This window comes from Saimiri boliviensis, chromosome 1, assembly GCF_048565385.1.
Source record: "Saimiri boliviensis isolate mSaiBol1 chromosome 1, mSaiBol1.pri, whole genome shotgun sequence".
NCBI classification, from domain to species: domain Eukaryota; kingdom Metazoa; phylum Chordata; class Mammalia; order Primates; family Cebidae; genus Saimiri; species Saimiri boliviensis.
Window position 1 is genome coordinate 82849985 of NC_133449.1, and position 25603 is coordinate 82875587.

Here is a 25603-nt window from a genome sequence, read left to right on the forward strand (position 1 = left end):
ATGTTTTAGGCATTTCCTATAAACAGAATCATAAAATATATGACCTTTTGTGACTGGCTTCTTTCAGTTTTCAAGGTTCTTCCAGGTTGTAACATGTATCAGTACAGTAGTTTCCCCTTACCCTTGAGAGATAAGGCTCTAAGACCCCTAGTGTATGCCCTAGAAACTACAGATAGGACTGAACGCTGTATATAGTATGTTTATTTCTATCTATGCATAACTGCAATAAACTTCAGTTTGTAAATTATAGTAAGAGATTAACAGCATTAATTAACGATAAATTAGAATCATTGTAACAGTAAGCTATAGTAAAGTTATATGAATGTGATGTCTTTCTCAAAATACCTCATTGTACTATACTCACCTACTTTTTAACTGGTTGACTGCAGGAAACTCTAACCAGGGAAAGGGAAAATTCAGTAAGGGAGGACTACTGCACTTCATTTTGTTTTATGGCCCAATAATATTCTATATGGACATACTTTTTTTTTTTTTTTTTTAATCCATTCATCGATTGACAGACATTGGGGTTGTCTGTCTCCTCTTTTTGGCTATCATGAATAATGCTGCTGTGGACATTTGTGTGTTGAGTTTTTGTGTGCACACAGGTTTTCTAGTTTCCTGGGTAAAAATTCCTAGGAATGGAATTGCTAGGTCAAAAGGTAACTCTGTATTTAATTTTTTGAGGAACGGTCAAATGTTTTTCCCAGTGGCTGAGTTCTACATTCCCGTCAGCAATGTCTGAGGCTTCTAATCTTTATCACTTCTTGTCAGCAGTTGTTACTGCTCATCTTTATGATTATAGCCATTCTAGGGGTACGAAGTGGTATCTTACTGTGGTTTTGGTTTGCATTTTTATAATGACTAAATGATGTTGAGTATCTTTTCATGTGCTTATTGGCCATTTCTATATCTTCTTTGGAGAAATGGCTGTTCAAATCTCTTGTCTATTTTAAATTGGGTTGCCTTTTTATTGTTGAGTTGTAAAAGTTTTAAAATATATTCTGAGTAAAAGTCTCTTATCAGATAATTGATTTGCAAGTGTTTTCTCTCAGTCTGTATGTTATCTTTCCACTTTCTTTGTGGTGAAAGTTTTTAATTTTAATGAAATCCAATTTATCTTTTTTTTTTGTTGTTTGTCCTTTTTGGTGTTACAGGTAAGAAACCATTACCTAATCCAAAGTCATGAAAATTTACAGTTATTTTTTTCTTAAAGAGTTTTCTGGCTGGGTGCCCTGACGCAGCTCAGCACTTTGGAAGGCTAAAGCAGGAGGCTTGTTTGAGCCCCAGAAGCTGAGGTTGCCTGTTTTTGCATCATTATGCTTCAGCATGGGCAACAGAGTAGGACCCTGTCTCAACAGCAATAACAACAACAACAAAAAGATAGGAAAGAAAGAAAAAAGAGTTTTCTAGTTTAAGCTTCTTTAACTCTTTGAGCCAGTATGAGTTAACTTTTATATGTGATATGAAGTAGAATAGTCCAACGTCATTTTTTTTGCAGTTGGACATCCAGTTGTCCCAACACCATTTGTTTAAAAGACTGATTTTTTTTCTCATTGAGTTGCCTTGGTACCCTTGTCAAAATCAGTTGACCATAAATGTAATGGTTTATTTCTGGGTTATCAGCTGTATTCCACTAATCTACCTGTTTGTCCTTGTGTAACTACTCTACTGTCTTGATTACTGTAGCTTTTTAGGAAGTTTTAATATAGGAAGGTTCAGGTCCTCCGACCTTTGTTGTACTTTTTCAAGTTTTGTCTTAATTTTTTGGATCCCTTATATTTCCATATGAATTTTGCAATTAGCCTGTCAATTTTTGCTAAAAGACGGCTGGGATTTTGATAGTGTTTATATTTCAGATCAATTTGAGGAGTGTTACTGTCTTAACAATGTCTTTCAATTTTTGAACAGTAGATGTCTTTCCAGTTAAGTTGCCTTTAATTTCTTTCAACAGTGTATTATCATTTATAGTTTATATGTCTTAATTCTTCTCACTTTATTCCTTAGTATTTTGTTTTTTCCTATGCTATTATAAATGGAATTATTTAATTCATTTTCAGATTTGTTTATTGCTGGTGTATGGAAATGCAGTTCATTTTTGTATGTTGATACTGTGTCCAGCAGCCATGCTGGACTCTCATTCATTATTTCTAGTAGTTTTTTTGTGGATTCCTTAGAATTTTTAAAATACATACAGTAGGCCCTCAGATATAATTGTTGTGTTGAGTGTTGTTTCGTTATAATGTGGATGAGGGGGAAAAAAACAAAAAACCAATTCCTGGCTGAGGCCACTGTCGGTATGGAATTTGCATGTTGTCCCTATGTCTGTGTGGGGTTTTCTCTGGGTATTCTGTAGTTTCTTCCCACATTCCGAAGATATACACATTAGGTTCATTGGTGTGTCTCAGTTGTCTCAGTATGAGTGAATGTAAAGGTGTGTGTATTAGTGTGCCCTGCGATGGAATGATGTCCTGTCCAGGGTTGGTTCCTGCCTTGCTCCCTGAGCTGTCAGAATAGGCTCTGGCCACCCATGACCGAGAACTGGAATAAGCAGGTTGGAAAAATAAATGAATGAATGAATGAATGAATACAGATTATTTTAAAATAAAAATTCATAAAGTATACGATAATCATGCAAATGCACAATAAATGATGCAGTATGAAGGCACTTAGTGATCCTGCCGTATTTGTTGTTTTTGAACTGTGTGGTTGTGGTGGGAGGTGCTTCCTACGACAGTATTTGCTTTGCAAACATTTGTTCCTTGATTTAACCCACTACTACTACAACCACCATCACTCACTGATTCACCAAAAATTGGGTTTTAAAATATCTTTCTTAAATGTATGGGTAGCTTACATTATTTCAGGCTTTAATAGTAGAAGTGCTTTGAGTCTTAATTTAGAAACTTTTTTTTGTTTTTTTTGAGATAGGGTCTTGCTCTGCCACCCAGGCTGGAATACAGTGGAGTGATCTTGGCTCATGCAGCCTCTGCCTCCTGAGTTCAGGTGATTCTCCTGCCTCAGCCTCCCAAATAGCTGGGATTACAGGCACCTGCCGCCATGCCGGCTAATTTTTGTATTTTTAGTAGAGACAGGGTTTCACCATGTTGGCCAGGCTGGTCTCAAACTCCTGACCTCAGGTGATCCTCCACCTGCCTCAGCCTCCCAGAGTGCTGGGATTACAGGTGTGAGCCACTGTACCCGGCTTTTGTTTAGAATATAATGATGATTTTGTGACCAAAAATATGCCATTGAAACTGTTTATATTAGTAATAAGTTTATATTAATAATAAGTCTTGTTTATATTAATTAGCCTATGTAAAATTGGTTTTCTTACATGTCATGTCACTTGAAATTGCTGTTTTCAAGAACCTATCCTTGACATTGAGGATTTACTGTATCAGATCATGTTATCTGCAAATAGAGAGTTAATCTCTTCTTTTCCAATAGGGATGGCTTATATGTCTTTTTCTTGGCCATTTGCACTGCATAGTACCCCCAGGACAATGTTGAACCAGAAGTGGCAAGAATGGATGTACTTGTCTTGTTCCTGGTCTTAGGGGGACAGATTTTTACCATTTAATATGATGTTAGCTGTGGGTTTTTGTAGATACTCTTTATCAGGTTGAGAATGTTCGTTTTTGTTCCTAGGGTGTTAAATGTTTTGTCTTGAAAATGTGTTAGATTTTGTGAGATGCTTTTCCTGCATCTATTGGTATGATCATGTGGTTTTTGTCCTTATCCTATTAATATGGTGTATTATGTTGATTGATTTTCCTATGTTGAACCAATCTTGTATTTCTGGGATAAAGGCCACTTGGCCATAATGTGTAATCTTTTTTATATGTTGCTGGATCCAGTTTGCAAGTATTTTGTTGTGGATTCTTGCATCTATATTCATAAGGGATATTTATTCGTAGTTTATCTTTCTTGTGATGTCTTTGATTTTGGTTTCAGGATTGAACAAACATCTAAACTAATGAATCTAAATTAACAATTGTTGACCATCAGAAGCAACAGTATTTAAATATATTTCTCAGAAGGGATTTTAATAAAATTCTATACTTCCTATTTAGAATCAATTATCCTGGATAAACAATCTTTCATAATTTTTTAAATTAAAACCAATTTGAAGAATCTGTAAGGAACTAGAAATTTTGTTGGCAAATGTCAGTTAAGTCACCCACGCTGTTTGCTAACAACTAATACATTTTCATTCTTGCAGCTTCACTTAAAATATCTTCAGCTCCCTTACAGAAAAAGATTGAAATTCTTCTGCACTTTGCACAGTGGTATTGGTGGCAGTGTAGATTGCCTCTCAGATGTTCGTATTCTGGGATATATTCATTTTGTCTTGCATGTGACTATCAGGGCCTAGTTGTCTCATTTCTCTTGGCTGTTTTTCCTTTTTGTTCTCCTCCAGTGCTCTAAGGGTCCCATGGCTCCACCAGAGCATTCCTAGTGCTTGTTTCAGCATGTCTGTCATGATACCTGCTGTGAGCTAGTCTCATGTACCTGTTTACATATTTTCATTTAGTATGTGTGGGCTTCATATGTAATTTTCAGAGCTTTTCCATTTATTGAAAAGACCTTGTTCTTAGGAACAGGAGAAAAGGAAGTGGTAAGTTAGGATTTACTGTACTTTTGTATAGTTAATTTTATATAATTTAAGGCTGTGATCATTGAGTGCTGCTGGGCCTTATACATGACTATACTGGTATCGTCAACTTTGGGGAAATTGACTTGATTCAACCGAGAATAACAGAATCATCAACTTATTTATATACTGCTAGAATTTTAACTGTCAGCTGGATCCAAATATTTATTAGGCTAACAGGGTGTTCTACTGGGAAAAATAACACTCATAAGATTCTTTAGTAGTACCGAATAGAAACAGAATGGGGTGAATTTTTTTTCTGATTATAGTCATGATTTATGCTTGCCATTAGAGTGGGACCATTTCAGATGGCACAGAAAAGAATAAAGAAGCAAGTAAAGTTCATTGATAATCCTGTTACACAGAGAGAAAAACATTGGTTAGTAGATATCCTTTCAGACTTCATAGTTATATGTTTAATTTCTTAAGTGAGAATATACCGTGAGTCTTTATGTAACATTCTGGTTTCATTGATCATTATGGACATGTTTCTATGATAATGTAGATCTGTATCACTTTCTTTAATGGCTACATAACATTTCTCTTGCATAAATGTACCCTAATTTTATTTAATCAGATTCACATGGTTTTTAAAAGACATTTTCAACAAATTAATTAATTATAATTTTCAAGTGTGGGAAAGTACCTATCAAATATATTGGAGTAAAGCCCTTTTCTCCGTTTTTGGGTCTAACAATAGGTGAAACAGTCACATTAAAATTTGCCCCTATTCAATAAAGGATGTATCTTGTTAATTTCACTTAGATTTTTTTCTTGGCCTTTATGATTCATCTCACATATAGTAATTATCTGCCTACACTTTGCCTATTTGTTATGCATGCACCCGGATAACATTTCGAAGAACTTTAATCAGCTCCAGCCTTCAATTTGGCATCATACAATGGAGAATATGAGTTTTATCTGTAGGAAGCCTGGGTTCAGATCCATGTTCTGCCACTTACTAATGATGTGATCTGGGTCCAGTTATGTAGGAACTGGGTAGCACTTGTCTGAAAGCCTACCTTTCATTAGGCTTGCTTGCTTGTTTGTTTAAGAGATGAGGGGTCTGTGTATTTCCCAGTCTGGTCTCAAACTCCTGGCCTCCCACCCTGGGCTTCCAAAGTGCTAGGATTATAGGCATAAGTCACTGTGCCTGGCCTCATTTAGATTTTAATAATTCAAAGCGATAATGTTGCATAGGCTACTGCAGTGTTTGGCATAATTTACATGCACAGGAAATAAAGGAGGTGTGGAGATCTATCAGGCTTAAAAAGTTTATCATTTTTCAAACTTTAAAAAAGTTTCTCTCATACAGTTGCCGTAATGATAGTTTATAATTGCTTAAAAATTGTAGGAATATGAATTTATTATTTTCCTAAAGTTTTAATAATGTCTGATACTTAAAATATTTCTAGGAAGGTTCAGTTCAGAAGACTGGTATGAATAAAAATATTTAAGCTTCCTTCTACCCCCAAAAATCTAGATTTAAAAAGGAAGTATATTTTTAAATTATATTGAGCACGAATAATGCCAGCAGTAAAACCTCATTGGTTTGGATCCACTGACTGGGAATTTGAATGCAGTACCAACGTATGTATCTTTTTACTCACTATGGATCATCATAATTTCTGAGGGGAAAAGAGAGATTGGAAGATTAATGCCCTTTATTGATGAAAAAGGCCAGAGAGGTTGGAGTCATATCCAAAGTCACACAATTGCTAGGATGTGGGTCTCTTGAATTCCATTTCTGATATTTCCTTCTACCATATTCATTTTGGTAGAAATTATAAATAATTCATATCTAGTTACTACACCTGTTTAGACAGTAACTCTTTTATAGTAGGAAGTTTGATTAGACATTAATTTGTTGTACAAAACCTCTCAAATCTAAAGTCATTGATTTCATGTCCAGGTTTTACTGAGTAGTTTTTAATGATGGTAAGGAATAGTGAGTACACCTGCATTTACTTTATTTATTTTGAAGGTTAATTAATGTTTTTGAGCACTTTGAGAACCAGACACTTTTATAAATAGATTTGAGGTACACCTTACCTGCTGATTCTTTCAGGCTATTAGCTTTTATTTACCCTGTATTAGTAAAAACTTAGATAAGCTTTAAAATCCTTTCCCATGCAGTTTATCAAGTAACAAGTTTACAATGTAACAGAACAGTATAGTTTATTAACCTAAAGTTAATAATAAGTTTGAAATTTTTTTCTTTATTTACCATTTAAATATTGAGTAAGGTGATTATGATGCTAATAATAACAAATAGCCTTGACATTTATTAAGCACTTGTTATATGCTGTGTACTCTGTTAAGTGCTTTGTGTTATCTTACTGATGAAAAATCTAGTGAATCATATTTCAATGAGATCATTCCTATTTTTATATTAACAAATCATAGCTGTATATATTTATGGGGTACAGTATGCTTTGACATATATACAAGGTGATGTGATTAAATCAAGCTAATTAAAATATCCCTTGTTACCTATTATTTTTGTGGTGAGACATGCAATTTACTCTCAGTTATTTTGAAATATGTAGTACACTATCACTGGCTCTTGTCACCCTGGGGTGCAGTAAATCTCAAAACTTTTTTCTCCTTTATATCTAGAAACTTTATACCCTTTGTTCATTCCTATTTTAATACACATTTTATAGGTGAAAAAACTGAAGTATAAAGGACTTCAGTGACTTACCTGAGGTCACATAGCTCGTAAGTTGTGGAACCATTTTTTTAGTGTAGGTGATCCAACTATAGAACCTAAGTTTTTTGTGTGTATTAAACCTGTTGTAGGGCACAAAGGGAGCCTCACGGGAAAGAGTGATCTTACCAAGGGCTGTCTTTATCATCACTCTGCCTGTGCTCTCCCTGTACCCTCCTAATAAGAAAATGGCATTAATTATTAGAACTACTGCTAGCAGAAAAAATACAATTAGGCCTGTACCTTTAGGTTTTCTAGATCCCACTCATTCTTCAAGACCCAGCTTAATTTCCATTTACAGTATTTCATAGTCTTTTAACATTTCTTCCAGTTTTTCCCTTTTCTGAGTTCTCATAACAGTACAATATTTATTTTATACCTTCATTGACTTGCTTTTGCATGTCTTATCTTTCCTAGAATTATTATGTTGGACAGGGCCTTCAAGAATCAGAATGAGTTTTCTCATTCTGCTAGGTTGAGTTACTTGAACAGTATCACCTCATTAAGTGTTTGCTGATTGCTAGAAATCTATTAGCATCGCTTTAATGCCTTATTCAATATGGCATTATGAATAATTTCATTTCAAACTCTTGTCAGTCCTTAGTTTTGCTAGTACAATAATAGAAACTAGTGGGACAGAACTAAGCTCATTTAGATGTTTTAGGCAGGGGCTGTAACAAACAAGTTAGGGAAGATTTGAATAAATAGTTGAAATCAGAGTTTGAAAACAAATCTGTGAATCATATATAGAATGTTAAATTAATAGCATTCAAGCCAGACCATTTAGGTGACTGAAATAAGTATCTGAATCCCTGCTATGTACTGGACACAGTGATGGGCATTTAAAATATCCTAAACAGTACTCATGATACACTAACAGTAATTAAGGACTTTGTACTAATAACCAGTCGTGCAGTTCACACACATAGTTTTCCCCACAGAAGTACCCTTTTAAAAGCAAAGGAAAGTTACATACACCTTAGGGGACTGGGAGACCAGAACCAAAGCAGCCCTAAAAATGTGATTTTTCTTTGATGTCATCTCTTCTTACGAAGAGTATTTCCATATTTATTTACTATAAATGTTTTTTTCTCCCAGTTGTTCACAGTTCAGAGAGAGATGAGTTACATCAGCCTATGAATTTAAGAGCACTTTGGCACATTTCAGGGTTCTCCTTGGATTGAGCATAACCCCATTTTGAGACACCAGGCTATGCTTACTTGATACCCTCAGTGGCCCTATGACCATGTCCAAGAGCAGACATGCTAAGTTGGGCTTTGTCTGACTCCTTACTATTAATAAATGTTATGTAACAGTGTAACACATTTAGTTTTCTTTTTTCTTTAACCCCTAAATTTTGATGGCATTATATTTATCAGCTCTTAGAAGGAAGTTGCTTTTCAGGTCATCTAAAGGCTGTTTCTTTTGCCTTTTGCTTTGTAGGAAAGTTTTTTTTTTAATGATAGCCAGATTAAGTTACAGTTCCATTTTGTCAAAGAGAGATCTTAAGGGCAGAGTTGTTACTAGTAGAAAAAAATGACGTAAAAAGAAAAAAAGCAGAGTTGTAAAGCTCATTCATATGTGTAGTTTTTCTGTCTCAGTCTTTCTTATTTTCTGGTGTCACTGAAGTATCTCATTTTAGTGTGTTAATATTTTTTCTGTTATTAGAATATATTTATTGAATTATTTGTATATCATGCATTGTATGAGATGTAAAACCCCAAGGTGGTTTTTTTTGTTTTGTTTTGTTTTGTTTTGTTTTGTTTTTTTGAGACGGAGTTTCGCTCTTGTTAACCCAGGCTGGAGTGCAATGGCACGATCTCGGCTCACCGCAACCTCCGCCTCCTGGGTTCAGGCAATTCTCCTGCCTCAGCCTCCTGAGTAGCTGGGATTACAGGCACGTGCCACCATGCCCAGCTAATTTTTTGTATTTTTAGTAGAGACGGGGTTTCACCATGTTGACCAGGCTGGTCTCGATCTCTTGACCTCGTGATCCACCCGCCTCGGCCTCCCAAAGTGCTGGGATTACAGGCTTGAGCCACCGCGCCCGGCTGTTTTTTTTTTTTTTTTTTTTTTGAGACGGAGTCCCAGTCCCACTCTGTCACCTGGGCTTGAGTGCAGTGGTGCAGTCTCGGCTCACTGCAGATCCGCCTCCCAGGTTCAAGTGATTCTCCTCCCTCAGCCTCCCTAGTAGCTGGGATTATAGGAATGCACCACCATGCCCCATTAATTTTTGTATTTTTAAAAGGGACAGGGTTGTGCCATGTTGGGCAGGCTGGTCTGGAACACCTGACCTCAGGTGATCCACCTGCCTCAGCCTCCCACAGTGCTGGGATAACAGGCGTGAGCCACTGCATCCAGACCCCAAGATGATTTTAAGTAACTCCTTGTCACTGACAGGCTTTGGAGACATTTAATCATCGTGTATAGATAGAATGATTTGGTTACACAGAAATAAATTTGAATGAAAAACATTGCATGGTCAAAAACAGAGATCTAGAGGTGTTACACCAATGTGACTATCAATATACAATACAATCTACCTACTAAGAGTAGGTTTTAAATGTGGTTTATAAAGGTAGCGTTTCTTTAGCTTTTTAGGTTTGGTTTTACTTTATGTAGTAGTCGTTTAATTTTTTTAGATGGAGCAAATCCAAATGGATAAAATAATGTTCTAATTTCAGGTTTCTTTTTCAATTTTTAGTTGTTGACCTCCTGTACTGGAGAGACATTAAGAAGACCGGAGTGGTGTTTGGTGCCAGCCTGTTCCTACTGCTTTCATTGACAGTATTCAGCATTGTGAGTGTAACAGCCTACATTGCCTTGGCCCTGCTCTCTGTGACCATCAGCTTTAGGATATATAAGGGTGTGATCCAAGCTATCCAGAAATCAGATGAAGGCCACCCATTCAGGTGAGATGTCTGGAAAACAAGGCATGCATTGGCAATAGTGTAAGCAGGATTACTATTAAGACTTCATCTACTGTCTGTAGAGTTACAAGCATGCTTTTTTTTTTTCCCCCTTAAAGTTAATTGCAGATATTTGCTTAAGCTATACCAAAAGCATCTGCTTTTGAGATTTTCTAAAAGTTATTTCAAAGGCTTATGATGGAAGAGACCATTTACATATCATTAAACTAACTCTGCTACTTGTTAGAAATATTTATTAGAGTTAGGCATTGGTTATCTTACTTTAATGAATGTTGTATCTTTTTAACATGGATAGGTTTGGTGAGGGTTATATATTCTTTATTGCTTACTTTTTATGCTATCTGATAACATGCTTTCTGATATTTTATATCTTTCTGGTAGGATGCCATAGTTTTCTGTTAGCTTTTCTTCATGTATTTTCTTTATCTAGTTTCTTCTCATTTCTTAAGCCATTACTTTTTAGTTATTTTTTGGAGAGCTTTATTTCAGCATCTCCTTGTCTCTTAACTCATTTTCTACCCTTATTTTCACAAGTATACTGTAGCATTATATATTTAGTTGCTATTGAGACACACCTCAGTTTGAGTCTTCTGCCCTCACCTGATACTCCGCATGTTTTCCCCCTCTTCTTTTAATTGGCATATAATTCATATATCATAAGAGTCATTGGATTTTAGTATATTCACAGAATTGTACAACTATCACTATATTTATCACATGAAAAGAAACTTCCTACTTCTTAACAGTTCAACTCCCGACCCAACCCCTGACAACCACTAATTTGCCACGTTTTTAAATGAACTTTTTTCCTCAAACTTGTTAATTCTCATCTATAACAACAGTACCGTGCTAGTTTTCAGGCTCCTGTTTTGATGTTATCTTTTTGTTTTCATCTAATTTAAAGAAAATCAGTAAATTTTGTTAAGAAAATGACTAAATTTTGTTTTTCCACTGGCTCCTCAGCCTACCAGGAACTTGTAAAGCACAGCCAGGGCCAAATTCAGTCTGCTGCCTGCTTTTGTAAAGTTTTGTTGGAACGCAGCCATGCTCATTCATTTAGGTGGCTTCATACTGGAGTAGCAGAATTCAGTAGTTGTAACAGAGACCATATAGGCATGAAAGCCTAAAATGCTTACAATATGGTCCTTTACAGGAAAAGTTTGCTGACTCCTAATTTGACTCCATTTGTTACCAGATTGACTTCTAGTTCTTACAGATGATGTCAGATTAATATTTTCTAGAAGTACTACTTGTTTTCTTTAAAAAAGAAAAAGAAAAAAAAAAAAAAAAAAAAAAACTAAAAAGCAGGGGCCCGCTATAGACTGTCCAGATGTCTTGGTGATGTTTCTCATTTTTCTAGAGTTTTGTGCCCATGTTCATGCTCCTTCCTTAGCTCCCCAGATGCCTCAGTCACACTTTTTATTTGGTTTTAAGTTTGATTCAAGACCCAGCTCTTTGAAGGATTTTCTAGCCCTGACCCCAAATGATCTGAGAATTCAGTTCCTAGTACATTAACTATGCCTTTAAAATGTTAATTATTTTGCATAAGGATATCATTTTTCTTCAAATGGATTGCAAGCATTTAAAAACTATTTCTGTAATCCTTTTATGTACATATTTTAATGATAAATTTATTTTAACTTTATGATAATTCTGTGAGATAGGTGGTATCACTCCATTCTATGGGATGGTGGGGAAAAACTTGGAACTCCGTAACTTGAAATCGTAGTTTCAAAATGGCAGAGGCAGCCAGACATGTTGGCTCATGCCTGTAATACTAGTGCTTTGGGATCCTGAGCCAGGAGGATTGCTTGAGGCCAGCCTGGGCAACATAGTGAGACCCCATCTCTACAAAAAATTAAAAATTAGCCAGATGTGGTGTTGCATGCCAATAGTCCCAGCTACTCAGGCAGCTGACCTGAGAAAATTGCTGGAACCCAGGAGTTCGAGATTGCAATAAGCTGTGATCATGCCACTGCACTCCAGCCTAGGTTATAGAACAAGAGTCTTTCTCAAGAAGAAAAAAAAGGCTGAGTCATATTATTATCAAGCCACAAATCATAACGAAGTATGATTTTTAATCAGTTATGCTGAAATATGTAAAAATGTTGTCAAGCCAAAACTTCTAAATTTTCTACAGTTCAGATTTTAGACATCATTTCACTTTTGAGATTTTTGGAAAATATTAGTGATTTGTTTCCTTCTTAGAAACACTTTATTCATTTTTTTTAACTTTCTGTAAAGAGATGGTTCTCACTGTGTTGTCCAGGCTAGTCTTGAACTCCTGGGCTCAAGCAGTCCTCCGTGCTTCAGTGTCCCAAGTAGCTAGGACTATATAGGCTTGCACCACCATGTCTGGCAAGAAACACTGTATTCTTAAAAAGTCCTTTTATAGTCATTATAAAGTAAATTCAGCCAGCATACCAGTTTAAGCTTGTCGGACAGTTTTTCCTAGTTCCCCTAATCACACTAGTAAAGGTGATATTGTGTGGTTTGTATCTAATACCTGTGGTTACTGAAAGAGTGATGAATAGTGCTGGCATTGTATTAATATGACATAAATGTCAGTTGAATCAATGTAAATATCCACAGGGTGTCATTGATGGGGAGTGCTGTCTTTGTGCCTTCTGGTGAGGCATCCTGTCTTTAGCAAGAACCAGAAACAGTGGTACAAAGAAGCAGAATACCAACCAGGGTTATATCAGCCACTTTCCTATATTTCTCAAATTTGGATAAACAAATTATTGCTGATTTAAGTATCAGTGTGAATCTTTGAGTATTTTTAACTTGATATTAGTAACTCATTTTTTTTGTTAATAATTGTCTGAAAGTGTTAGACTATGTGTTAGTAATGATACACTCCTGGTCCGTAACAGTTTATCCTCTAGTAAGAAAAATAACAAGTATGTATGTGTCTGTATTTCAGAGCTGGATCTGGTAAATACTATAAGACTAACACAAAAGCAAGCATTGTTAGAATTATACAGAAGTGAGAGATCATGGTTTTATGAAAGAGAGTGTCAGATGAGAGGCTCCATGTATGGGTGGGATTTGAGATGGGGCTAACTAGCTAAATAAAGTATTACCAGAGGTAAAAGAGAGAGCATTGCAGAATGGGAAAACAGTATGATTAATAAGGGCATTAAGGTTAAAAAATAGTTAGTGAATGACTCATTTCTGGCTGCAACATAAAGAGTAGTGGGAAATAAGGTTGAAAAGATTTAGGAGGATGTCTCTGGTTGAAAAGTTGGAATCATAGAATCAGAATGTTTGAGCCTGAAGGAACTGAGGAAAGTCTGTTTCTCAAATTTACAGAGTTGGAACCCTCACCCAGAGAAGTTAAATGCCTTTTGCAATGTTGTACAGCTAGGTAGTGGCAGCTCTTCTAACTCCTGCCTGAGTTCAGCCTAGACAGCACTATCTAGGGTAGCTCACATAAGGTTAATCTGGCACTGGCTGACAATGGATTTGGATGCTGGCAAATGAGAGATTGGTTTGGAGAGTGATAGAATATTCTAGCTCGTAAATAATTAGAAAAGAGTGATGGCACTGTGACTAAAAACAAGGAAACACATTTGGGGTATTTTGCACAGGTAAAACTATGGAACAAAGAATTGTCTAAGGCCGGGCACGGTGGCTCAAGCCTGTAATCCCAGCACTTTGGGATTACACTTTGGGATCCACTTTTGGGTGGATCACGAGGTCAAGAGATCGAGACCATCCTGGTCAACATGGTGAAACCCCGTCTCTACTAAAAATACAAAAAAATTAGCTGGGCATGGTGGCACGTGCCTGTAATCCCAGCTACTCAGGAGGCTGAGGCAGGAGAATTGCCTGAACCCAGGGGGCGGAGGTTGCGGTGAGCTGAGATCGCGCCATTGCACTCCAGCCTGGGTAACAAGAGCGAAACTCCGTCTCAAAAAAAAAAAAAAGAATTGTCTAAGATGATGTTGTTTCCAGTGTAAGAAACTGGCGTCCTCAGACATGGGGAGGACTACTTCCAACAGATACGGGAACACTCAGCACTTCTGAGTTGTTTCTACTCTGCCAAGATAAAATGGCTTCTTTGAAACAATAACTAATGAAACTGTTTGTTACATTCCTATGGACTTGGTTCTTTCCCCAATACTGTATTTTTATTTACTTACATATTTATTTTACCAATACAGTATTTTAAAATTTAACAATTTCTGCCATCTCAGTATGGACTAAAGCATCTAGATGACATAACGCTTATGTTTTACTAGGATTGCCACTGTGCTTTTGGCAGCCACTTTACAGTCTGGTACTTAACATACTGAGCAATTTCCCCTGGAGGTTAGTCTGAGGGAGTTAAGGATTTAGAAAGGAAAAAGATCTTTCTTAGGAAAACCGGCTGAGACAATATAATGTCAACTTGAAGAAAAAAAACCATAATCGTAACTACTGTTCATTGAGTGCATTCTTGTGCCCAGTTGCATTAGGCACTTTTCTCATTGAATCCTTGTGATAATCTCCACTTTATAAATGAGGACACTAAGTTTAGAGGGAGGAATAAATAACTTTGCAGAATTACCTAGCCAGGTAAGTGTCAGAGCTTCAGATTCAAGCTCAGATCAGTCTGGCTTCAAAGTGGATGCTTTTGCTATGCTAGTCAGCAGGCAGTGCGTATCAAGGAAATACCCCTTACTGCTGAGTTTTTATATTACCCCTAATTTGGAAACAGTTGGCTTTTATAGTAGAATATTTTCTAATTTCTTAGAGATATATAATTTCTGATTGACTTTTAGGGGAAAAAACACTCCAATTAGTGACAATTATGATGTATTTTGTTTTCTAGGGCATATCTGGAATCTGAAGTTGCCATATCAGAGGAGTTGGTTCAGAAATACAGTAATTCTGCTCTTGGTCATGTGAACTGTACGATAAAGGAACTCAGGCGCCTCTTCTTAGTTGATGATTTAGTTGATTCTCTGAAGGTAAGTTTATTTTGCTTTGCATTTTTGATATTCTCAGAATTTAGTATCAAAAGAGTTGGGTGTAAAAATGTGTTTTTCTGTATTCAAGTAAGTGATAAATACTAATTAAATCACATTTCTATAAACTTGTGTTTTAAAATTCAGAATCCAATCAAGGATGGAGAAGAAGTGCTATTCCTTTTTTTTTTTTTTTTTTTTTTTTTGGTTGTGGGGGCGGTCATACTTTATACTGAGAGTCCTGTATTTCTTTTTAAAGGAGAATCAGTTATAAATCATAGTTTTGGAAATCATAAAGATTAAAAGGAAGAGGAAATTCAAGGGAATTTTGACTATAAAGATCATCTAAGGCATTTAATTCCAGATGTGATTTATTTATCCTGAGTTTGTTTTACAGTCTAGCACTTAGTTTCTTAGCTTGTATGTGATTCATACATATGTGAAAGCCATTTTATGTCTTGGACTCTTTCTTATAGTGTTTATTCTGGAAAAGATTTAATATTCTGAAACACCTCAACTAATCTTCAATTACTGGAATTTTTTCTTTAGTTTTTGCATCTTGCTATATAAGCAGCCGTTAAGAGTCTCACCTTGCAAATAAACTCTCCCAAAATTCTGACTGACAAAAAGGCACTAAATCACAGTTGTGTAACTTAAGCCTCTGCAGTGGCTTTTCTTTTGCATAGAGCTTGTCATTTTGTTTTATATGCTCTTGCCTGTGACCCTAGAGAAAACAGGCAGACTTGTTTCCAATCTAAGCCTGGGCAGAAATGTAGTATGGTGGTAATTCTCATAATTTTTCATTTTCAAGAGAAATGTTCTAGTTTATATTTATCACACATGCCAAGATATAGTAGCAATAAGGTGACTGGGCCTTTAGACTCAGAAAAACAGTTTCTGAACTGGTCAGAATAGGTTTAAATGCTTAAAGTGTTTGTTTGTTTGTTTGTTTTTTAAACAGTTTAGCTTTTAAAACCCGGTAAATGATACATTATTTTCAGCTGTTTGCGTCTCTGGTTACAGGGGTGAGCCACTGCGCCTACCACATCTCTTATTTTATTTATGACTTGGAACTTAAGTTACCTCATAATAACATGAAGGGTAAATAATGTAGTTTCCTTTTATTACTTACCTCCATCGCACAGAATGGTTGCATTTAGTGGCTAAATCTGTAGTGATGTTTTAAAATGATCTGATGTCAGTTTGTAAATAAAAAGATCATGCTTATGTTGTTTGGCATGTTTGATTAATTGGTTTCAAAAGAGATCAAGTAAAAATATTTTGGAGCAAATGAAATAGAACCTTGTACATATATCATAGAGGAAACCATTTCCTATTCATGTAGTATTACCTTCTATACATGGCTGACTTCTGGGGTAGAACATGTGTGAAAAGTGATTAACAGGGAGGTACTGATGCAGTTTTAGGTGGATGGTTTGTGGGTAGGAACTGATTGACAAGAAACACTGTCTATAACAGGTGTCCCCAAACTTTTTACACAGGGGGCCAGTTCACTGTCCCTCAGACCATTGGAGGGCTGCCACATACTGTGCTCCTCTCACTGACCACCAATGAAAGAGGTACCCCTTCCTGAAGTGTTGCTGGGGATAAATGGCCTCAGGGGGCCACAGTTTGGGGACGCCTGGTCTATAAGTAGTAATTCAGAGCTTCAAACAGCAAAGGACCATCTTTGAATTCAGCAGTCAAAGATTGGTGGGGGAGAAAGGTGATTTCAAAGAAAAGCCTGGTGAGCTTGATATAGGAGAGGTGGTTGTTGTTTTTATAGATTCAGTTAAAATGGTGACAGAGATACACCAAAAGTTATCCTCCATGTTTGCACAACGTAGTAGTGAAGGCAGTTGTCTACAATTTAACATTTTTCTTGAGAGAAATGTCTTTCTTTAATAAATATATATTTTTAAATTGATCTGGGAATTATGCTCTAGTTTTCTGAGTTTGAGTATAAAGTTTCCACTTATCTTTAATCGAAAGAAAACTTATTTTTTCTTGCAGAGAAAATTTTCATCCATACACAGTCCAATGTGTAGAAACTTACATAGGTGTAGAAATATTTGTCAGGAGAGAGAAATGTTAGAAAACGACTGATGAGATCTTAAGAAACATTTTAAATCTTTGTTTTGCACAGGTACTTGAAAACAGAATATGAGGACTTTTTTCGAATAAGTTTTGAAAAATAATTTGACTTAAGTTCCAAGTCATAATTTCTTTAAGTCTTTTAATTTCTTTTGAAAACTACATTTTTTCTTTTTTTTTTTTTTTTTTTTTTTTTTGAGACGGAGTTTCGCTCTTGTTACCCAGGCTGGAGTGCAATGGCGCGATCTCGGCTCACCGCAACCTCCGCCTCCTGGGTTCAAACAATTCTCCTGCCTCAGCTTTTGTATTTTTAGTAGAGACGGGGTTTCACCATGATGACCAGGATGGTCTAGATCTCTCGACCTCGTGATCCACCCACCTCGGCCTCCCAAAGTGCTGGGATTACAGGCTTGAGCCACCGCGCCCGGCTTTGAAAACTACATTTTTTATAAAAGCAGTTGTGTTACTCATGAGGAAGCTAGCATAAATGAACTTGAAATAAATGAAACTGAATTTGATAAATCTTGTGTTGAGTGATTGCTAATTTGCAAGTAACAGAAAGTGACACATAACGAGATAGATTTCCTTTCTGAAACACTTGTTTCTTAGTATTGAAAAAAAAAAAAAAAAGGACTTTCATTAAAATTACAGTTTCTCCTTAAGGATTAGCAATACTTTTAAAAAGAAAAGAGAAAAAAAAAACTTACTTGATTGGTTTCCCTGAGTAGTGTTTTTGGCAAGCCCAGAGCTCAAGGAAAGTGTTTGGTTACTTCCCCAGATTGCAATTTGTTTAGGACTGCAAATAAATAACAGTTGCTTCATCATGTTAGCACTTACAGTGAACCTGGCATTTAGATCTCAAAATCTAGAGGCACATGAATAAGGCAGGGAGGAAGTCTGTCCTTTTCTCCCCATGAAAGGTGATGGGCATGAAGCCCTTGGTAATTCAGGTGCACACTCTGATAATGTACCTGAAAGGTCTTCCTTTACAAACCTTGTGATTTTGCCACACAAGAATTTAGCTAAACCCTTTTGTAATGTCATTGTATACGAATAGTATAGATTCCATTTGTTTTTTCCATTGAATATAAGCATACTACAGGAATACCGAATACTTCCTTAAAATAATTCTTACTGAAAAAAGAAGCTGATCAAAAAATATATATATATATATATCAGTTTGCCTCTTTATAAAAAATGCTTGATAGGATTACCTTTCTAGAGAGACTTCTATGTATGGCCACACTTATCCCACTGGCCCACCAGTTTTTGTTTCTATAGATAGCATTTTAAAAAGAAAAAGATTTTAATCCCAGCACTTTGGGAAGCCAAGGTGGAAGGATTGCTTGAGACCATGAGTTTGAGACCAGCCTGGGCAACATTGTGAGACTCTGTCTCTACAAATAAATACTAAAAAAAACAGCCAGCCATGGTGGCCCATTCCTGTAGTCCTAGCTACTTGCAAGGCTGAGGCAAGAGGATCTCTTGAGCCCAGGAGGTGGAGGATTTAGTGAGTCATGATCACACCACTGCACTCCAGCCAGGGTGACAGAGTGAGGCCTGTCTCTTTTTAAAAAAAAAAAAAGCCGGGCGCGGTGGCCTCAAGCCTGTAATCCCAGCACTTTGGGAGGCTGAGGCGGGTGGATCACGAGGTCAAGAGATCGAGACCATCCTGGTCAACATGGCGAAACCCCGTCTCTACTAAAAATACAAAAAATTAGCTGGGCATGGTGGCGCGTGCCTGTAATCCCAGCTACTCAGGAGGCTGAGGCAGGAGAATTGTCTGAACCCAGGAGGCAGAGGTTGCGGTAAGCCGAGATCACGCCATTGCACTCCAGCCTGGGTAACAAGAGCAAAACTCCGTCTCAAAAAAAAAAAAAAAAAAAAAAAAAAGTTCCTTAATAGTGGACTCCATTACTTTTTTGCCTTTTAGCCACAAAAACTGGTAGGGAAAGTTATATTCTCTCACCTTAACACAAAAAAATATATGTTTTCAATTCCCACTCTTTTTTTACTTTTTCATCATAAGGAAAGATGTATTTACCTTGTTTAAATTGATTAATTCCTTATAGTCAAATTTTAAATTTGTGGGAAGTTTGCTAATGAATAGCCCCAGTCTTTCCAGTTTAGATGAATTTTTTATCTTATTTAAATAACAGTGAGTTTTAAGAAATTTATAGGAGCCACCTTTTTATTATAATTACATTGATTTTATATGATATAGCTAGGACTCATTGTCTTCATAAATGCAAGATCTGTTGTGTGCCCTCAAATTTATATAATCTACATTTTTAGATTCTGGGTCACAATTATCACTCTCTGTGTGTGTGTGTGTGTGTGTGTGTTTTTTTTTTTTTTTTTTTTTTTTTAATGGAGTCTTGCTCTTTCACCCAGGCCGGAATGTGGTGGCACAATCTTGGCTCACTGCAACCTCTGCCTCCTGGGTTGAAGCGATTCTCCTGCCTCAGCCTTTCAAGTAGCTGGGACTACAGTCGCCCACCACCATGCCCAGCTGATTTTTGTATTAGTAGAGATGGGGTTTTGCCAAGTTGGCCAGGCTGATCTGGAACTCCTGACCTCGGGTGATGTGCCTGCGTTGGCCTCCCAAAGTGCTGGGATTACAGGTGTGAGTCACCGTGCCTAGCCTGCAATTATCACTATATCTATTTGAAATGGTCTTCTTCAGAAATTGAAAATTTAGAGCCACTCTTGCTAGCAAATGAAAGCTTTTCCTTGCTTATTACCTTTTGGCCAGGGCAGTGAAGGAGGAGCCTGGGTCTTTCAACTATGATCAAAGAAATAACCAAACTCCAGGGCTTATCAGTCCTTTTTATAAACACTAATGTGGAATGATGGGCATCCATGTGCCTGGTCCAAGTTTTCCTGGTTGTTGACTTGGGCCAATAAAAATAAGATATGTTGGCCTGGTGCGGTGGCTCATGCCTGTAATCCCAGCACTTTGGGAGGCCGAGGCGGGCAGATCAGGAGGTCAGGAGTTCGAGACCAACCTGACCAATATGGTGAACCCCCTAATGCCATGTCTACTAAAAACAAAACAAAAAACAAAAAAAATTAGCCGGGTGTGGTGGCGCACACCTGTAGTCGCAGCTACTCGGGAGGCTGAGGTAGGGGAATCGCTTTAACCCGGGAGGTGGAGGTTGCAGTGAGCCAAGATCGTGCCACTGACTCCAGCTTAGGCAACAGAGAGACTTTGTCTCAAAAAAAAAAAAAAAAAAAAAAAAAAAAAAGACATGTTCTGCAGAGTTCTACTTTTAAATTTTTGTGTAATGTTCCATTTGTTTTGTCCTTTGCAATTAACTACAAACTTCTGAGTGCTATAAAAGATTTCAAATATTCATAGAGTGAGCAACGATCAGTTTCCTAGTCAAATAGATGAAATTTCCTAGTTAACCAGTTTAAAAAGTTGCGCCATTAAACTATAAATCTTGGGCTGTAATCCTGCCCCCAACTTCCCACCCCCAATTATGAAAGAAAAGCATATGACAGTCCCTACTGGGCTCAGCTTTTGGGCTATTTGAGTATGACTCTGAGCCTTCTTAGCAAGTTCCTGTCTTTTGAAACCCCAAATCCCAAAAACATGTCTAATAAGTTTACTTGTTTAGGGACTAAGACCAGGTATTTTCAGCAGAGGTTCTTACTTTTTTGTAACTAAGGCAACCATAATGTTCCAGAATGCCATCTTAAATCTGAAAGTGAGGGTGGGGTAGGAACCGGCCTGAGCTTCAAATCTAGCCCTCAGGCTCATAGGGAGCAGTTTTGACATCTACTTTTTGACAGCTTCCTTTTAGGTTTCTTGAGCTCTCAGAAAGAAGGAAATGGGCTAGGGATGTAGAGACAGTCCAGACAATATCAACTAATGAATGGGTCTGAAAGAGACACAGAAGGGCAAGTCGAATTTAGAGTTTGAGAATGCAGAGAAGTTTTGAAATGGTCAGAATTGCCAAAGTAATTTCTGAGATAGTATTAAGCACCCTCCCTCCATTTGCCTTAAAGATGCCCCTTTCTCCCAATTGAAACATCAAAAATCTGCAGTGCCCTTTAATCAGGTGTGTGATACATGGTGAATTTAATTCTCTTACTGCCCTTGAAGAAGGATAAACAAGACATGGTCTTTGCTCCTGTTCAGTGAGTGTTTGTTAGATCTTCATTACATTTTGGGCCTCCTTCCTCCAGTCTCATTATTGTGCAAAGAAGAGATAAGCTTTGACCTCTACAGTTAGTAAGTATTGGCTATAACGTTGCAGAGTCTGCCATGGAATCGCATAGAATTTGTAAGTTCAAAATGTGAGCAGCCTGTTTGCTTCTTTAAAGTGATGTTTATTGCCTTATTCCTGCCATGTTACAAATCCATCATTTCCATTAATAATGGTTACTCTCTAGCTGCCACCCATTTTTCGCCTGATGGTGTGTTCCGTGGATACCCTTATCCACTGTTTTGTTTTGGGCCCCCAAAGTGTTAAATTTTCTCAGCATAGCTGCAACATTTAAAAATTATATGATAGCACACAGGTGTATATTTCTGGCAGCATTGGCCTGGAATGTTTGCATGGCCACAGTGTATGGAGCTGGGTTGTAGGGGCCCCTTTGCAAGGAAGAATGCATATCACTGTGTGCCTCAGTTCTCTCGCAGCCTCTCACATACATGTATGTCACCTGCCTGTTCCTAAGGTCATTTGAGACCTCTCCGTTCTTCTTTTTGCCCTGGGATAGCCTGGCTCTTATGAAGTGTTCTCAAAGAGGCAAGTGACATCCGAGCCCCTTCAATGGCTCAGGTGTGAAGTCTTGGGCTTTTCTCCTATGGACTTGGAGTGAAGCCTTGTCAATGACTGTAATGACCAAATTAGGATTTATTTTTAGCTTGTGTTTGTTACTATCAGAATTCTGTCATGTTAAGGCCATCTTTGTTGCTAAAGCAATTTCTTCTAAAATGTGAAAGGTCAACACTTTTCCCTTTAGACTTGTGGACAGTGATGGATAAAAATACCCCTCTTGCTCTGTAGTAAACTTATTCAAGTGCAGAAGTTATATTTAGCTTCAGCAGCAGGAGTCTATAAAACTGTGTGTGAGAAAAGAGCCTCGCTAACTGAAGTCATCCTTCAAACCCTTTCTCCCAGGGGTTCCAATGGCAGTTGCTAAGAATAGGGCAACTTAAAAAAAAAATTTTTTTTTTTCAATTGACAGATACTAAGAATGCCTGATATTTACTGACTTGGACATTAGTTAAATTCAGCTGGGGTGACCAGAGTGTTGTTATTTGTAGAACTGTTGGTTGGTAGAGTAATCCAAAGTATCTTCCTAAGCTGTACTAAGTATGCTTATTAATGTTTGACACCTTAGTCATGCTCAGTAAGCAGTCAGAGTTAGTTGAATACATGGAGAAAGATACACTCTAGATCAATCGTTTAGCAAACCACTGCCTGTTTGGGCCATGTCCTGTTTTTGTATAGTGTGGGAGCTCAGAGTGAGTGGTGTACATTTTTAAAGGGTTATGACAACAGAGAATAATATGAGACACAGACCTTATGTGGCCCATAAAACCTCAAATTTTGCTGTCTAACTTTTCATAAAGTTTGCTGATCCTTGCTTTAGATAATGGGGGTGCTCTACTACTCTCCTTTTCATCTGTACTATTATATAAGCCTAAATAATCACTGTAGATGGTGGCATCATGTTTGTTACCTACTGAGTAAGTCAGAGTGATGGCCAGACATACACATTGAAGGCTTTGAATTAGAAAGCAAAGGAATTGGTGACGGTAAAAGAATGTTTAAGAAAATTCAGACTGATTTTGTGTCTGATCCTTCAAAAGCTAGAGGTGATATTTTTGGTACCCGAAACATAATTTCCCTGATAAATACTCTTTGCCCAGTTACTGCTTATCAGCTGCCTGAGATGTTGTCTGAATTGTTCAGCTCATGCATCTTCAAGCACTCAAGTAGTTAGTACTTTGAAATCAATTTTAATAGATAATTATCATAATACATTTCCAGTCTTCCCATTTAAAAGCTGAATGCTATTAGTGCTGCAGGGGTAAGATGCACCTTGGGTATATTTTCTGATCTCAGCAGAATCAACTACCTGGTAGTGTAGTCCAGAGAAAATGGGTCAAATCTATTAATTATTTTAGGATTCTGAAATTCTTAATTAGGATTGGTGACTTTAGAAATTTTCATGGTACTTTACCAAGTCTTCAAGCTGTATGCCTCTTGTAGGTTGGCATTTAAATGGGATGCTTTTATTTGAAAGCATAATTAAGAAACTTTACTTGAATTTTGTTTATATTAGGCTAATGTTATTTTCTTATAGTTTGCAGTGTTGATGTGGGTATTTACCTATGTTGGTGCCTTGTTTAATGGTCTGACGCTACTGATTTTGGGTAAGTCTACAAAGCCATTGGGATGAAAAATTGCTTGGAAAAAAAGATTTGAGTGCCAGGAGCTTAGACATTTTAGTGGAAAATAATTCTCACTGTATGAAAAGTAGAGGATGAAAGTTTGGGCCTAGCGCAGTGGCTCACGCCTGCAATCCCAGCACTTTGGGAGGCCAAGGTGGGTGGATCACCTGAAGTCAGGAGTTCGAGACCAGCCTGGTAACACGGTGAAACCCCTTTTCCACTAAAAGTACAAAAAAAATTAGCTGGGCATGGTGGCACACACCTATAATTTCAGCTACTTGGGAGGCTGAGGGAGGAGAATCACTTGAACCCGGAAGGCAGAAGTTGCAGTGAGCCAAGATTGCACCATTGCACTCCAGCTTGGGAAACAAGAGAGAAATTGTGTCTCCAAAAAAAGAAAAAGTTTGAGATTGTATTCTCTTTAAGTAAGTTGGTGATACTGCTTCCTGGTTTATTGAAATGCTCCCTTACTTTAGTTCCTGAAGACAGCTCCTGTTAACAGTGATAAATCAAATAAAGGGTGGCCTGATTATAGGATGCTGCAGTCATTAATCTAACTAGGGATGCCTGTATGCTATGAAATCTGTATGATGTGATTTGAAACTAGGAATGACTTCTAGCTCTAATAACTGGCTGCTAATAACTGCAGTGTAGAGTGGCTCTTCAATAGCAGGTGCATCCAGAGATCCTTATGTTTTTATTCATTGATTAGGAACGTTGCTTGGTTATCTTGAGTTGCCAGTTTAATAGTTTGAGTGTTCCGCCTGAATCATTCCAGTCTTTTTGAAAAGTTGTGTATTTCCCTTTTCAGCTCTCATTTCACTCTTCAGTGTTCCTGTTATTTATGAACGGCATCAGGTAATTTCCTAACTGCTGACTAGAATAAAGCACTTACTCTATTACATGGGATTTACAAATATATTAGTGCCAATTTTCAATGCCTTATAAAAATGAGAAATGTGATGGTTTCTTAAGCCTTTAGTTTGAGACATAGTAGTGGTTAATAAGATTCTTTAGCAACGGTAATAATTCCTTTATACCTCTCTTTCAGGCACAGATAGATCATTATCTAGGACTTGCAAATAAGAATGTTAAAGATGCTATGGCTAAGTAAGTATTTAAAATCTGCAGTGTGTTTACTAGGATAAGGTGTGCTGGAGTTTGAGAACAGTTGAGTATTTTCATATTACAGGCAAAATGAGTAACAAATCTCTATCAGACCGTAAGTGTGACTTTAGAGTTGCCAAAAGATTGTTTTTCTAACATTTGGATCATTTGTTTCTGGGTTTATTATGTGTTTAAGGTTTTGTTTAAATCTAATTCATGAGGCCAAAGTGACAAAATTATAGCTTATAATGAGGCAACTTGAAGGATTTCATTTATTGTATTAGCTGAATAATACATAAGTGATTCTTGGAAGATGGTATTTTAAAGAAGCAGAAAACAAAACTGATATTTATACTGACTTTGATTTTCAGAATCCAAGCGAAAATCCCTGGATTGAAGCGCAAAGCTGAATGAAAAAGCCCAAAATAATTACTAGGAGTTCATCTTCAAAGGGTATATTCATTTGATGATACGGGGGAGGGTCAGGGAAGAAGGAAACCTTGGCATTGCAGTGCAGCTTCCATTTCTTTATTTGCAGCCATGCACTGTTTTGAGGAAATATTACCTGTCTTGACTGCCATGTGTTCATCATAAGTATCGTAAGCTGCTATGTATGGATTTAAACCGTAATCATATCTGTTTTTCCTATCTGAGGCACTGGTTGAATAAAAAACAATTTGAGAAAGCTGTATATTTTACTTTGTTGCAGGTAGTCTTGCTGCATCTTGGCAAGTT

General features: G+C 37.1%; 1 protein-coding gene across 4 annotated transcripts in view; it reads left to right on the top strand.

Annotated features, from left to right (window-relative positions):
- RTN4 (reticulon 4) overlaps positions 1-25553 on the top strand; it is a 78628-nt gene extending 53075 nt beyond the window's left edge. For all 4 annotated transcript variants that reach the window (XM_010333596.3, XM_039461655.2, XM_039461660.2 and 1 more), the window contains 6 exons: positions 10072-10279; positions 15117-15255; positions 23674-23743; positions 24573-24619; positions 24813-24871; positions 25240-25553. In XM_010333596.3, the coding sequence (XP_010331898.2) occupies positions 10072-10279; positions 15117-15255; positions 23674-23743; positions 24573-24619; positions 24813-24871; positions 25240-25282 (566 nt within the window). In that variant the 3' untranslated portion in view covers positions 25283-25553. The remainder of the gene's footprint in view (positions 1-10071; positions 10280-15116; positions 15256-23673; positions 23744-24572; positions 24620-24812; positions 24872-25239) is intronic.
- The last annotated feature ends 50 nt before the right edge of the window (positions 25554-25603 follow it).